This window comes from Sinocyclocheilus grahami, unplaced genomic scaffold (genome assembly GCF_001515645.1).
Source record: "Sinocyclocheilus grahami isolate Dianchi unplaced genomic scaffold, SAMN03320097.WGS_v1.1 scaffold239.1, whole genome shotgun sequence".
NCBI classification, from domain to species: Eukaryota; Metazoa; Chordata; class Actinopteri; order Cypriniformes; family Cyprinidae; genus Sinocyclocheilus; species Sinocyclocheilus grahami.
The window spans coordinates 805905-821493 of record NW_015505418.1 but is presented as its reverse complement, the minus strand read 5'-3'; the positions used below and the strand labels follow the sequence as shown (position 1 = coordinate 821493).

General features: G+C 40.3%; 1 protein-coding gene across 1 annotated transcript in view; it reads right to left on the bottom strand.

Moving 5' to 3' along the window:
• The window catches only part of gtf2a1 (general transcription factor IIA, 1), a 25879-nt gene extending 12917 nt beyond the window's left edge, over positions 1–12962 (bottom strand). Inside the window, exons 1-9 of the mRNA XM_016289042.1 lie at positions 12726–12962; positions 10609–10710; positions 10358–10514; positions 10201–10265; positions 9441–9516; positions 5374–5507; positions 1205–1306; positions 869–1111; positions 209–298 (exon numbers count right to left, since the gene is read on the bottom strand). Of these exons, the coding sequence (XP_016144528.1) occupies positions 209–298; positions 869–1111; positions 1205–1306; positions 5374–5507; positions 9441–9516; positions 10201–10265; positions 10358–10514; positions 10609–10710; positions 12726–12755 (999 nt within the window). The 5' untranslated portion in view covers positions 12756–12962. The remainder of the gene's footprint in view (positions 1–208; positions 299–868; positions 1112–1204; positions 1307–5373; positions 5508–9440; positions 9517–10200; positions 10266–10357; positions 10515–10608; positions 10711–12725) is intronic.
• Positions 12963–15589: the final 2627 nt, after the last annotated feature.

Below are 15589 nucleotides of genomic sequence, written 5' to 3'. Positions count from 1 at the left end.
TTAAAAAAAAAAAAAAAAAAAAAAAAAAAAAATAATATATATATATAGATCCATTCCTATTTATTTTTGCAGCCTTTATTAATGGTTTTAAAATTTCAATTCAGAAGAGGCATAACTGACTGCATGTAAATAATAATAATAAATGATAATAATAATAATAATAATAATAATAATAATGAGGTAACAGAAGTTACCTACAAACACTCACCTTGTCATACTGGCAAACCACCACGTTCTCAGTGTCGAACAGCTCCTGATCTTCCTCATCACTGACATCATCACCACTGTTTAACGGCTCCTGAAATAAAAGTTTTAAAGACTTAAAGGTGACATATCATGAAAATCTGAATCAGGTTTTAAGTGCTAGAATCAGGTCCCAACCAAGGAAACGTGAAAGTTTAACCCAGTAACTTTTTGGTAAGCCTTTTTCTGCAAGTGTCTGAAAAAACGAGCACGCCTGATTTCGCTCACCTAGTGACGTTGCAAAGGGATCACATTATAATATTACAGCCCCTTAATCTGTAAGTTTCCACCCACGGCACTATCATTCTGTTTTTGCAAGCGACAACGGTGTACCAGCTCTAAGGCCATGGCGAAAGTTTGAGCAAAACATGCTAACTGTTCTGTCTTTGACTGCACAGATGAGCACAGAACAATGTTTGAGTCCCAGCCTCAGAGGAGACGAGAACGGAGACAGAAGCCAAACCAGACTGGCTTCTGTCCAGCACCAGCATAGTTTCAGTATCATTTATACATTATACTTTTACATGTTGAATTCGTTTTTATTTTAATATACTCCATTTGTCTTTTTTTCATACGTCATGTTTTTGATGGGTTTTAGTTAACGATAACACCCTCCAGAACGTACCTCCTCCACTTGGCCATCCTCTCCACCGTCTTTCTCTTTGTCTTCATCCTCATCCTCATCATACTCATCCTCCTCTTCATCCTCCTCTGAGGACGTGTCTCCTGCACCGTCCACCTGGAGCACCATGGGAGGTTGCTGCGAGGCCTGTTGCTGCTGTGGCTGTTGTTGCAGTGCCTGTGCTTGAGTCTGTACATGCACAGCTCCCTGTTCCGGCTGCACAGTCATCGCTGTTGCCTGCATGACCTAAAGACATGCAACTTCTCTCAATACACACACATTTATCAAGATCACCTCAGAGACATGTACTTTATGCTTGAGGTCAGAGGTTGTGCTGACCTGAGTGTTCTGCTGTACTTTATTTCCTGTGAGGACAATCTGCTGCGGCTGGATGATGACTCCGGTCTGCTGGGAAAGGCCTCCCTGAAGTGGAGTCAACACCTACATGAAGAGAGAGAGAGACACATTCACTGCACACTTGCTCTAATACACAGATCAATGTGACTCTTCACCAGACTTTGAAAAGCAACTGTAATTTTAACAGTAAAAGACCATGTAAAAATTCTACAATGAATTTACATTAACAGAATTCCCTGTGACACTTAAAAATTGATGATTTTTCCATTTAAAAGGTTTATTCTATGTAGGTATGGGCCGATTACCGGTTTCAAGGTATACCGTGATTTGAAAATTTCATGGTTTCAAAACCGCTAATATTTTCTGTTATACCGTTCCTGCGGTATGCACAGTTTTTCCATGTCTCCTCAAAGACTGAAAGTGTAGGAATCCCTCAGGTTGAGTGCAGTGTAGAGTAACACGACCCTCCTCCTCTTGTTGGTGCGAGCGAGCGGTCAGTCACGTGTGTAGGATGGCCGAACTTAAGGAGCTTTCTCTGGAACTTACGCGATCGGCAACCGGCCGTTTTTTGTCTTATTGCAGCTCGTCTCTGTTCTGGACTTGCACAAACTGCGTTCCAATGCAATAATTTTCCAAAATGTCATTTATGTGAAAATATGAAGTCTGTAAATGCCCGTTAACACAGGCCAGACATGCTGAAGACGGACACACGGAGAAAAATACTGTAGCAGGCAGATCACTCACTGTTCGTGATGCACAAACTATTGGAAGACAATCTTCAATATTGATTTGGGGGTTTATATGAATGTGTTTCTGAGGGGAACCAACTGTCTTCAGAAAAGTTTACATGGTATTTTCTTTTCATCTGTATAGTTCATGTTAAAGCCGCGTTTCAGCGCAGTGCTGCTTTGTTTACAGCGGTAACGAAGGAAACGTTGTTTTTATCCAGTCACTTAAAAATAACACATTTTGGAATCTGTAACGAAAATACCGTGAAACGGTGATATTTTTGCTTAAAGTTATCATACCGTCAAAATCTCATTCCGGCCCATGCCTAATTCCATGTTAAAGGGGTCATATGATGCGATTTAAATTTTTCCTTTCTCTTTGGAGTGTTATAAGCTCTTGGTGCATAAAAAAGATCTGTAAAGTTGCAAAGACTAAAGTCTCAAATCCAAAGAGATATTCTTTATAAAAGTTAAGAGTCAACCACATCTACCTAAAACGGCTCGTTCTAACACGCCCCCACATGTCTACGATACGATGTGGAAAGATTTGCATAACGCCTCCCAAATGTTCACGCAAAGAAAAGCGGCACAACTTTTATTCTCGCTGTAGTATTGTTGCCGCCGCCGCCATGTCGTGAAGGCGCTGTGTGCTTCGTTGTGAAAGCGAAACTACTTTGTTTGGCCTTTCAAAAGAGGACGATATCGCTTCGTCATGCCTGGAGCTGATCCGTGCTGGTCGCTGAGGAAATACTTCAACTTTGCGCTGTGGATCACCGGATCAGCTTTCACCGTGGACGAAGCGGAGTCCAGCCTGGGGTCGTCACATGTGGTTGCCGCAGGCATCACAATATGGTAAGGGATGTAACATTTCCGTCACACGCTTGAGGTATTCGGCCAATCACAACGCACTGGATAGCTGGCCAATCAGAGCACACCTCGCTTTTTCAGACCAATGAGCTTTGTAAAAATCGACGCGTTTCAGGAAGGCGGGGCATAGAGGAGAAACAATAATGTACAGTATATGGAAAATGTGTTTTTTTTAACCTTAAACCGCATAAACATTTCATTACACCAAATAATGTTCTTTTTAGCAGCATCATATGACCCCTTTAAGGTTGTTTTACCTTTTGTGGATAAATTCATGTTTATTGCATTATTTTAGTGTCATGTTACCATGTCATTGTTGTTTGTATGACATCCTCCTCCTAAATATTAGCATTTACCTCAGTTTTTTTAAAAAGCTACTGGTGGCAAACTCTTATCATGTGGCTCTCTTTACCATGCAAGTAAATAAAGAGTAAATAAAATAATTAAAATAAAGTTAAATACACTTACGCAAATAAAGCATTCTACATATCACTTTACCACACAAATAGATAAAAAAAAAAAAAAAAAAATCAAAGTATTATATGTATTTTTTATCTAATTGCATTGTAAGTTAATATGTAAAATAATCAAGCCAAAAAAAATTATACTTTAGTAAAAATACATTTAAAAAAAGTTACAAGTATAATACCTTCAAGTATTACACCATTCCCTTAACGGTCCCCTGAAATGCTTAGAAACACGCAGCGTTACTCTGTGTTGACGTCATTTTAACTGAAACAGGAACAGGGCGGGACATATCAAGCAGCCTCGCCCCTTTTTAAAATAGCCAATAGCGTTCATTTATATCACAGCTTGGGCTAGAGCCGTTCAGCGGTTGAGCTCCGTAAAGCTGCATTTGACAGGGTATGCCAGCCACAATCTCATCCATATTGCTATAAAATATAGCATTCGGTGTATAATTCAAATAGCTCCGATTCATTTTGTGGTCTGCGCCGACTCGCGTATAATGTTATCCGCTCAGTGTTATCGTGTCTGTGGACCGGAGCAGAGTGTGTGTGCGGTGCAATGGTGGTCTGTTGACAAGTGACCGATTTCAGCCACGGCTTCAGCGTCTATTTTATAGTGTAGGGGGCGGGCGCTTCGGATTCTAGAGAGCATTTAATTGGACCGAAAGTTTGATGAGAAGCTGAAGTACGATGTGACGTCAAAAAAATCGTTGAGTCGTTACACCATACATTTCACAGATTATTTTGTCTACATCTATAAACCACTGAAGTAACACTGTAATAGTATAACCTGCTCTACTTCTCTTTCTGTAAACTGTCCTCTATCAGTTCTGATATTTGCCTTTTATACAAACAAGAGATCTGACACATCTTGCATTAACTAGCTATGATGAGGACCTCAGCTGACTCAGGGAAACGAAGCACACTCAAGTGCGTAGATGCCGTCACAACACACCCAGCAGCATCCAGTGACTGAACTAGAACAAACGTGTCACTATTGGTGCACAGAAAGAGTTTGCAGTGTTATGTGAAGTATGAAGCACATACCTGCTGTATGACAGGAGCCTGCACACCTCCAGGCTGCATCTGTGGCAGGACCTGCTGCTGCAACACCATTTGCTGCTGTGGCTGAATGATGTATTGAGCTCCATTGGCAGCTCTGACCACCTGCAGGATCTGACCTGAACACACAACAGAGAGAGATGGGCTTTTTTATTTTATTTTTTTTAAAGGCATTCACACTTGTGTTAACATGCACAAAGTAGTCATGAAACTGAACACCACTGCCTGTGTTGACGTCATTTTAACTGAAACAGGAACAGGGCGGGACATATCAAGCAGCCTCGCCCCTTTTTAAAATAGCCAATAGCGTTCATTTATATCACAGCTTGGGCTAGAGCCATTCAGCGGTTGAGCTCCGTAAAGCTGCATTTGACAGGGTATGCCAGCCACAATCTCATCCATATTGCTATAAAATATAGCATTCGGTGTATAATTCAAATAGCTCCGATTCATTTTGTGGTCTGCGCCGACTCGCGTATAATGTTATCCGCTCAGTGTTATCGTGTCTGTGGACCGGAGCAGAGTGTGTGTGCGGTGCAATGGTGGTCTGTTGACAAGTGACCGATTTCAGCCACGGCTTCAGCGTCTATTTTATAGTGTAGGGGGCGGGCGCTTCGGATTCTAGAGAGCATTTAATTGGACCGAAAGTTTGATGAGAAGCTGAAGTACGATGTGACGTCAAAAAAATCGTTGAGTCGTTACACCATACATTTCACAGATTATTTTGTCTACATCTATAAACCACTGAAGTAACACTGTAATAGTATAACCTGCTCTACTTCTCTTTCTGTAAACTGTCCTCTATCAGTTCTGATATTTGCCTTTTATACAAACAAGAGATCTGACACATCTTGCATTAACTAGCTATGATGAGGACCTCAGCTGACTCAGGGAAACGAAGCACACTCAAGTGCGTAGATGCCGTCACAACACACCCAGCAGCATCCAGTGACTGAACTAGAACAAACGTGTCACTATTGGTGCACAGAAAGAGTTTGCAGTGTTATGTGAAGTATGAAGCACATACCTGCTGTATGACAGGAGCCTGCACACCTCCAGGCTGCATCTGTGGCAGGACCTGCTGCTGCAACACCATTTGCTGCTGTGGCTGAATGATGTATTGAGCTCCATTGGCAGCTCTGACCACCTGCAGGATCTGACCTGAACACACAACAGAGAGAGATGGGCTTTTTTATTTTATTTTTTTTAAAGGCATTCACACTTGTGTTAACATGCACAAAGTAGTCATGAAACTGAACACCACTGCTGTGATTGGATAACTTCATCGCATCGTATCCACACCCTCCTTTAATTCTCTAAGTCCTCTAATTTTGTTTGCGTAATTTTCAGTATATAGTTTTAAAAGTACTATTTTTACTTGTGTAATAGATGCTGCATGTACTCGTATGCACTGATTTAATTGGCAACACCCAGTGACACACTTGGTCTCTTAATAAACGTCAAACCAGTATTTAACGCCATTATGAACACACTAAGATTAAACAAATGTATTTACCTGCATTGCCTCAGACGACAAAATGCTCGGCACTGCCGTATCATTCAATAATAGATTTTTTGAAAAACCGGCCTCATGAAAAATTGACGAAAAGGTCTGTTGTGAAATGCGAGTAATAAGTATTTCCATTCAGTTGCTCAGGTACGTCATTGAATAAATGCAAAGTTTTTGGAGGTTCCGGATTCTTTACATCCACTGACAGAACAACGTCAGAGTTTGACGTCTTACTTGACATCTTCTCAGCAGCAGTATGGCTCTTGGGATTGATGGACAGACATTTGTTGTTCAGAACGCACCTCCCCTCATTAAATACGACGATGACGCATGTTAAGGGGCGGGTCAAGGAGAATTGCAATGTCATGATTTTCCTGATTGTAACTACTTTATTAATACTAGAGATGTGCGGGTCTAGTCGACTAAACGGTACAGTTCCTACTAGTCGACACTGAAAAAAAAATAGTCGATTACACGACAGACAAAAAACAAACATTTTATTCAAATTACCATCATTTTAACATTGCATTTAAAACATTTTAAACAACAAGTTAAAATAAAACATTTGAAAAAAAGAATACATTATTTTTAAAAGTTCATCTGGGCGGAAAACACATTTTTACCTCGGACCTCACATGCGTTTTCTTCGTGTCAGTTGCGGCGAGTTCAAAAATGACCATGCGAAAGACCAGCAAGATGTGGCATTATTTTGAATTAGAAGGAAACGGAAAAGTTTTGGGTAAACTGTGTAATGTCAAATTGTCTTACAATAACTCTTCTGGAGCGATGCGTAATCATATTCAATACAGGCACGTAGGCGCTAGCTTAGAGGCTGGCCAAAGCCAGCAAATGTCAATCACGTCATTCACTACAGCACGCAGCCGCTGCGATCCCATCCGCGCCGTCTGTTCATCTAACGAAGACCCACTTCGGTGATGGTGCGGGATGTCCAGGCGCTTTCTGAAACTGTCGACTTGCTTTTCGTTATCTCTACGTGCCTGCAACTTCAGTTCCTGCCGAGCGCGTTTTTTCAAGTGCAGGAATTTTACTGTTAATCACCTCAGGTCCCGTCTTTCACCAGACCACGTTGATAATTTCACTGAACAAATAACGCAAATGGGCATTGTTGCACTGATTTGGTTTTAGAGGATATAGCCTACACGAAGTACGTTTTTAAAAGCCGTTTTAATGATATTTCAATGATGTTTTTTTTAATGATAAACCTTCCTATTGTTTTTGACTTGTTTTAATATGTTGGTTAACGTTATAAGAAGATTAAGAATTCTGTCAGGCTATTGATTGATTTTCCATTGTTCTGCATTTCCCGAGCTGATTTGAATAAATAAACTATGCTTTGACCGACGTTGAGTGCATGCTCTTTTTTTCTTTTTTCTTTTTAACGACCGTCTAAAATGAAATGATGATAACGCTAGGCAAGTGTGCGGCAAGCGGAATTCATTGAGGGATTTGACAGTGTGATTCATATATTAAGTATTTCAAATACAGGCTATTATAAATGCTACACGCACAGTTTTTTTTTTCCTTATCTTTTGGGGGTCTCTTGCTTTTAGACTAGTCGACTAGTCGGATACAAAACTTTTGTTTAAACGACAGTCAAATTAGTCGTCGCATTAATACATTTGTTATGCAGACACTTATCCAAAGCAACCTCACAAATCATGAGTAATAGTCAAAAACAACTTTAGCCTGAAAATGGGATTGCGTGCTTCGAGAAGTATGGTGAAAAATTAACTCATTTATATAAATAAATGAAAAGTCCAATTATGGCAGTGAAAATGATGATACACATTTAAGTAATTTTATATTTACTTTAAGTCATCTTGAGGCCCCTGGTTGAGAACCACTGTGCTATGGAACATGTCAGAGTGTAATGTCTTACCTTGATGGGTGATAATTTGCTGAAACGGTGATACACCTGCAGGTAAAGCCAAAGTTGCTGCTGTGGCTGCTGCACTCTAGTGGAACAAGAGAGTGAAACAAGAATTGAATCCACAGAGGACACGCATACATTAACGATCAGGTAGAGAGAGAGTGAGAGAGCAAGAACAATATCCTTGTTGGAATCTGCTGTGTAATCTAATTTGAAGTGCCCAGCTCGGTCTAAAGCGTTTTCCAGGAAGACTCCGCCCATCTGTTCTCCTGCTGGCTTTAATGCTGATCCTACAGGGTGTTCACATACACCGGGAACTACAGTGACCAAACCACTAAAGTCATTCACTGTCAGTAGGAGTTTTCTGGATTGTGAGTAATGGTGAGGTGATGCTGGCATGTTCAGACCGCATTAAAGTTTGTAAAATGTTCAGTGATGCTGCCAACTCTAAAAGACCGTTCACAGCAAGGATGATAACGATAAAGACAGTTTTTAAAAATTTTTCTAAATTTAAAAGAACAGCAAAATCCAAAACAACTATAACGGCACAGAGGAACAACATTGTCGGAATCACTTTTTAGAACAACTTTTTTTCAGCTCCTGTATGATAAAAACAACGTACAAACATTCACACTGTACTTCTATACCTCACAGCCCTGTTTTCATTCCCGTCAAAGATTAAATATGGCACTACCCTAAGGTCAATATTTCAATATTCAAAACACTAACATGTGAATGAGAAGAGCTCAAATGTGGCGCACACACTCACCATTCCAGTAGCGCTCATGTGGTGGAGGATCTTAGGTTCCTGAACAATGACCTGCTGCTGAGTAGCTGAGAAGAAACACACAAAGAGTTTATTATTAAATATACACTGGATCTTATTTCATTTCTAAAAGCAAGTGCATGTTCCGATCGGGCCTCACCCTGCTGGGCTGGAGGCAGGAGGACTTGCTGTGCTTGGGTCTGTTGTAGCATCTGCTGAGCTTGTTGGGCTTGCTGCTGTTGAGCTTGCAGAACCTGCTGCTCCCCTGTATGAAACCCATCCACCGCCTTGGACTGCATCAGCTTATTCTCCCACAGCTGCTCAGTAACAGAAGGGCAGCGAGACGCAGGTTTTAATAAACCATCCATCTGTGCAGCACTTTAATTTTCATCATAACAATAAACAGCTTACCGTTTTCAGCTCCATCAGGACCTGCTCATCCACTCCCTATAACGCTAGGCAAGTGTGCGGCAAGCGGAATTCATTGAGGGATTTGACAGTGTGATTCATATATTAAGTATTTCAAATACAGGCTATTATAAATGCTACACGCACAGTTTTTTTTTTTCCTTATCTTTTGGGGGTCTCTTGCTTTTAGACTAGTCGACTAGTCGGATACAAAACTTTTGTTTAAACGACAGTCAAATTAGTCGTCGCATTAATACATTTGTTATGCAGACACTTATCCAAAGCAACCTCACAAATCATGAGTAATAGTCAAAAACAACTTTAGCCTGAAAATGGGATTGCGTGCTTCGAGAAGTATGGTGAAAAATTAACTCATTTATATAAATAAATGAAAAGTCCAATTATGGCAGTGAAAATGATGATACACATTTAAGTAATTTTATATTTACTTTAAGTCATCTTGAGGCCCCTGGTTGAGAACCACTGTGCTATGGAACATGTCAGAGTGTAATGTCTTACCTTGATGGGTGATAATTTGCTGAAACGGTGATACACCTGCAGGTAAAGCCAAAGTTGCTGCTGTGGCTGCTGCACTCTAGTGGAACAAGAGAGTGAAACAAGAATTGAATCCACAGAGGACACGCATACATTAACGATCAGGTAGAGAGAGAGTGAGAGAGCAAGAACAATATCCTTGTTGGAATCTGCTGTGTAATCTAATTTGAAGTGCCCAGCTCGGTCTAAAGCGTTTTCCAGGAAGACTCCGCCCATCTGTTCTCCTGCTGGCTTTAATGCTGATCCTACAGGGTGTTCACATACACCGGGAACTACAGTGACCAAACCACTAAAGTCATTCACTGTCAGTAGGAGTTTTCTGGATTGTGAGTAATGGTGAGGTGATGCTGGCATGTTCAGACCGCATTAAAGTTTGTAAAATGTTCAGTGATGCTGCCAACTCTAAAAGACCGTTCACAGCAAGGATGATAACGATAAAGACAGTTTTTAAAAATTTTTCTAAATTTAAAAGAACAGCAAAATCCAAAACAACTATAACGGCACAGAGGAACAACATTGTCGGAATCACTTTTTAGAACAACTTTTTTTCAGCTCCTGTATGATAAAAACAACGTACAAACATTCACACTGTACTTCTATACCTCACAGCCCTGTTTTCATTCCCGTCAAAGATTAAATATGGCACTACCCTAAGGTCAATATTTCAATATTCAAAACACTAACATGTGAATGAGAAGAGCTCAAATGTGGCGCACACACTCACCATTCCAGTAGCGCTCATGTGGTGGAGGATCTTAGGTTCCTGAACAATGACCTGCTGCTGAGTAGCTGAGAAGAAACACACAAAGAGTTTATTATTAAATATACACTGGATCTTATTTCATTTCTAAAAGCAAGTGCATGTTCCGATCGGGCCTCACCCTGCTGGGCTGGAGGCAGGAGGACTTGCTGTGCTTGGGTCTGTTGTAGCATCTGCTGAGCTTGTTGGGCTTGCTGCTGTTGAGCTTGCAGAACCTGCTGCTCCCCTGTATGAAACCCATCCACCGCCTTGGACTGCATCAGCTTATTCTCCCACAGCTGCTCAGTAACAGAAGGGCAGCGAGACGCAGGTTTTAATAAACCATCCATCTGTGCAGCACTTTAATATTCATCATAACAATAAACAGCTTACCGTTTTCAGCTCCATCAGGACCTGCTCATCCACTCCCTCGTCCAGGAAAAGCTCTCGGACCTCACTGATGACATCCTCCATCACTGAACGATACAGTTTAGGCTACAATGCAAACAAGTAGAAAAACAATATTCTGAACAAATCGATATCATCAATGAGTCCTTTTCTTTAATGAGTTGGTTGAATCGGTTCACAATGTCAACACAAACTATTTGTTCAAAAACTGGACCGAAATGAATCAACTCACTGACACAATGAACAAAGAATCTCTTGCCAACATGATTCGTGTCATGATGAGCCAAGAACCGATGATTTGGAGTGAAGTGAGAACTTGCTAAAAAAGTTACTTTAATAGTCGAATAGCAGAAATGTTAATAAAATAAAAGCAATAGTCACAGGTTTACATTTTGGTTTTATGACATCCATCAAAAACATGAACGGTTTGTTAAAAAAAAACAAAACATGAAATGTTCAGTCAAAAAAAAAATACATTTTTGTATTGTCTGTAAAAAAAAAATTTTTTTTATTAGTTTCTAAAACACTTTTTCAGAGTCTGCAACAAACCAAACTGGGACAAAGGACAAAAAAAGTAACAGAACGCAATAAACACTTTTTATTCCTCCCCACTTTTACTTCACTGTTGATTATTGTTTTGTTTTGAACAAAACATGAAATGTTCAGTCAAAAAAAAAATACATTTTTGTATTGTCTGTAAAAAAAATTTTTTTTTATTAGTTTCTAAAACACTTTTTCAGAGTCTGCAACAAACCAAACTGGGACAAAGGACAAAAAAAGTAACAGAACGCAATAAACACTTTTTATTCCTCCCCACTTTTACTTCACTGTTGATTATTGTTTTGTTTTGTTTTATTCAGATTGCAATTTTTGTTTTTGTTCCGTGTTAAATTGTCTGAGATTCGATTATAATGCATTTATAGTCGTTTAATCGTTTAATAAACGTAATTACGTAACAAACCCCCGTTCTTCGAAATTACTTGTTCAACAGAACCGAACCGATCCGCGGATTTCAGCCCGACTCCCCAATCACCATCTAGTAACCGGATCGGAGTCGAGGCACTATAAATGCACGCAAAGCGTTCAGGTAACGCGTCCGTTACGGGCGGCCGCTCTTCGTCCGCGCCACGGTTAACTGCACACGACGAAACTGAAAAAAAGAAACGGTCTTCAAAACGCCTGCAATTCCGGATGCAGCGCTAATCCGGATTGAGAAAGAAAATGTCTTTCCCAGAAACCACTACCGCGATGGCGCCACTAACGTTAATACAGGCTTTGCTCAGACGGAAAATAAGCAGCAGCAGGCTCGCGCTCCGTGTCCGTGTCGCTGTTTAAAGCGCGCTCTGGGGCTTATATGCAGAGCCGGTGACGTAGCGCCGAGTAGCACCTTCCCATCCCGGGCCGAGACTATATTAGAGCGCCGGTATGGCTGTATAAAACCGGGCGTCTGAAAGAAGGAGGGTCAGAGGCGGAGAGAGACGCAGACAGAGAAGGCGACGGTAGCCATGATGAAACGGCATTCGCGCGCACTGTAGCGCTCCGCGGACGGGCTTCCGTCAGCCTGCTTTATTGTGAAAACCGGCTCATTTCTGGGCTCATATGCATGGGATTTGGTAATATAGGGGGGGGTTATGTACACCTCGTTAAAATAAGATAGTGCTGATGTAGATTTTCGTTTTTAAACACGCAGGACACCAAACACAACTGATATACACGCACACATACTCAACTGGTTTCGGTACATTTTCAGACTCAAAGGGTGCTTTAGTAACAAACTAATATCGAGTTACACGAAGCGAGCCAACGTTTTGTTTTCCACACGTTAACAAAGTCCGTGTTAGTTTCACAGAAATGCGTTTTCTAAGACACCACAAAGCTTACTGCAATGGACCAGAGCCACTGCGTTTCCTCCCCGTCAGCAAACACTCGCACACTTCCCTAAAAAAGAGCTCAAATGGACCAGATTTGATGTGTACGTGTGACTAACATGTTTTATTATTGAAAATGCCAAGTGTGGGTTTGGTTAAAAAGCGCTGCGTCTAGCTGCAATGCTTGGACACGTGTGTGATTCGGAGTATGAGTGCCGTTTGTCTGATGCTTACCACTTGGTTCGAGTTAGCCGAGCTCGCCATTATGAGCGCAGTGAGGGGAGACACACACCGCGCGTATCAAGCAAGAACCCCGAGAAGCATTTAAAAAAAGCACGGAAACATCTAAAACGTTTAAAAAAATTGCCGGTTAAAGTTTTTGGAAATAAAAACACAGCTGTTTACGGTCTTATTCACAGTCCCAGGGCTGCTGCTCCCCAGCCGTCCGTCTTCTCCGGTCCTCCGCCTTTATATACGGAGCTGCGCGAGACACAGGGCAGGGTCAAGCAGGCACTGGGAGAAATATCGCGAGATTTCAACGCGGTCTTGCTGCAGACGTGACACGGTTATAGTCAGCAGATCCTGGATCAGCCCTTCGCCTCGGAAGCTGGATAAACATGAAAAAAGACCAGTTGTTACGCTTGTACGGTTGTTAATTACTTTGTGTGTGTGTGTCATTATTATTATTGAAACCAAAATGTATTTATTAGCCTTTCTGCCAATCTGCATGCCTAATGATATAAAAACGTCAACCTTTATGCTTTTAAAACAATTTTAAACTTTAAGGAAGTGCTTTAGTCAAAACAATTTTCTAGTTATGCTTAAATTGCACAATATAAGCAAAATGTAAATGACTCAAACTAGTTCTGGAGAAATGTATGCTCCAAAAGCCTGAAGGAGTTTTTCACCACACGAGGGCAATATGTACCTCTCCACGAGCAACTGGTTTATAGCCTAAGATTAATTGCAAACATTCTTATGCATGTGTTTTAGATTTAGGTTTATTTCTCAGCACTTTTAAATAAGTAGGAATAACTACCAGCGTCAACGTTTTTGGAGATTTAAATACGTTTAAATAAAGGAACTGAGTATTTTTACTGCCTCGCTAGGAAGAGGATTGTCCACATTCAGATCTTTGTTCAGCGAGGGCAATATGTACCTCTCCACGAGCAACTGGTTTATAGCCTAAGATTAATTGCAAACATTCTTATGCATGTGTTTTAGATTTAGGTTTATTTCTCAGCACTTTTAAATAAGTAGGAATAACTACCAGCGTCAACGTTTTTGGAGATTTAAATAAGTTTAAATAAAGGAACTGAGTATTTTTACTGCCTCGCTAGGAAGAGGATTGTCCACATTCAGATCTTTGTTCAGTTTTAAAGGGGTCATCTGATGCGATTTCAAGTTTTCCTTTCTCTTTGGAGTGTTACGAGCTCTTGGTGCATAAAGAAGATCTGTAAAGTTGCAAAGACTAAAGTCTCAAATCCAAAGAGATATTCTTTATAAAAGTTAAGAGTCAGCCACACCTACCTAAAACAGCTCGTTCTAACGTGCCCCCCACATGTCTACATCACTGTGTGGGAAGATTTGCATAACGCCGTCCAAATGTTCACGCAAAGAAAGAAGGCGTAACTTTGATTCTCAATGTAGTATTGTTGCTGCCGCCACGTTGTGGAGACGCTGTTTCTCATTGTGAATTATTGCAGATTAAAAAAAAAAGTATATATATATATATATGAATATTTCTCTCCTGATTCAGCCGAGACTCTATCACTGGAGAAAGCAATATGGATAGAGGACTCATATTTTTGCTGAAATCAGCAGTCTAAGTTTGTTTCTTACACAGATTTTCACTTCACAAGACATTAATTGATGGACTGGAGTCGTGTGGATTATTGTGACGTTTTTATCAGCTGTTTGGACTCTCATTCTGACGGCACCCATTCACTGCAGAGGATCCATCCGGGAGCAAGTGATGTAATGTTAAATTCTCTTTAAATGAATTTCGCTCACTTTCATTTTACTTAATCTAAAATGAAACACTCTCTCTATGCATTTAGCATTTCGTCCTGTACTATGACATTTTTGGCTTGTCTTTCAAGCAAGAAAAGTCACTCAAAATGAATTATTAAAGGTATAGAATACACTTGTAGTGGTTTACTCATAAAGACTCAACACAAAGACTAATAAAATGTATTAAGCTCAGATTGCTTGCTTATGGCTCCTGGAGTTGCATAGCAACAGAGATGGGCTCCAGTGAGCACAGGGAGCTGGTGGCTGCTGATTAAGCCTGTATTGCCTTTAATTATGAATAAAGCTCCAGTTGCATACGGCCATCATTAAGTCCCATTAGCCACACCCAAACTCAGAGCAATCAAGTCACCTTAATCATGGGACAAATCAGTCAAGACTGCAGTTAAAGCAGACAAAATCACACACACACACACACACACACACACACACAAAGGACATCTCATAAACAAAATGGTTTCTGTAAAGGTGATGATATAAAATCTCAGTTCACAAAACATGTTATAAAAACGTTTTGCTAATGTTCCCATTAGGTTAAAAATATTATTTTTGAATCTTCTCATTTTATAAACATTTACTGCATTTTTATCATTTTGCAAATATTATGGGAATGTTATGTATAATGTTTTTGCTAACGTTTGAGAACATTATTAAAGACCAGACAACTTTGAACAAACATTCTATTAACATTACTGCAAAAAAGAACCTTGCAAGAAAGTAGGGCCTACCCAGAGTACGTCTCTTATTTTACATCGTACTCACACTTACAGTGCTGCTCCATCACTAGATCCCCTGCCGAAGACAAATAGTCCTATTTTACTATTTTAAAAAGTGCTGAAATATTGAGCTGAAGTGTTTTAAATTGTTTATCTGTGCTATGCTCCCCGGGGACACATAATATTCATAAAGCGATTAATTCATAAAGCGGAAGCAGCGTGTAAACATTGTGATCGATTTTATGTATGACGCTGACAGATGTTCACCCTTTTGCAGCCAGCAAAACACTTCAGAACAACATTAAAGGAATAGTTCACCCAACAATTTTAATTTGTGTACAATTTGCTCAC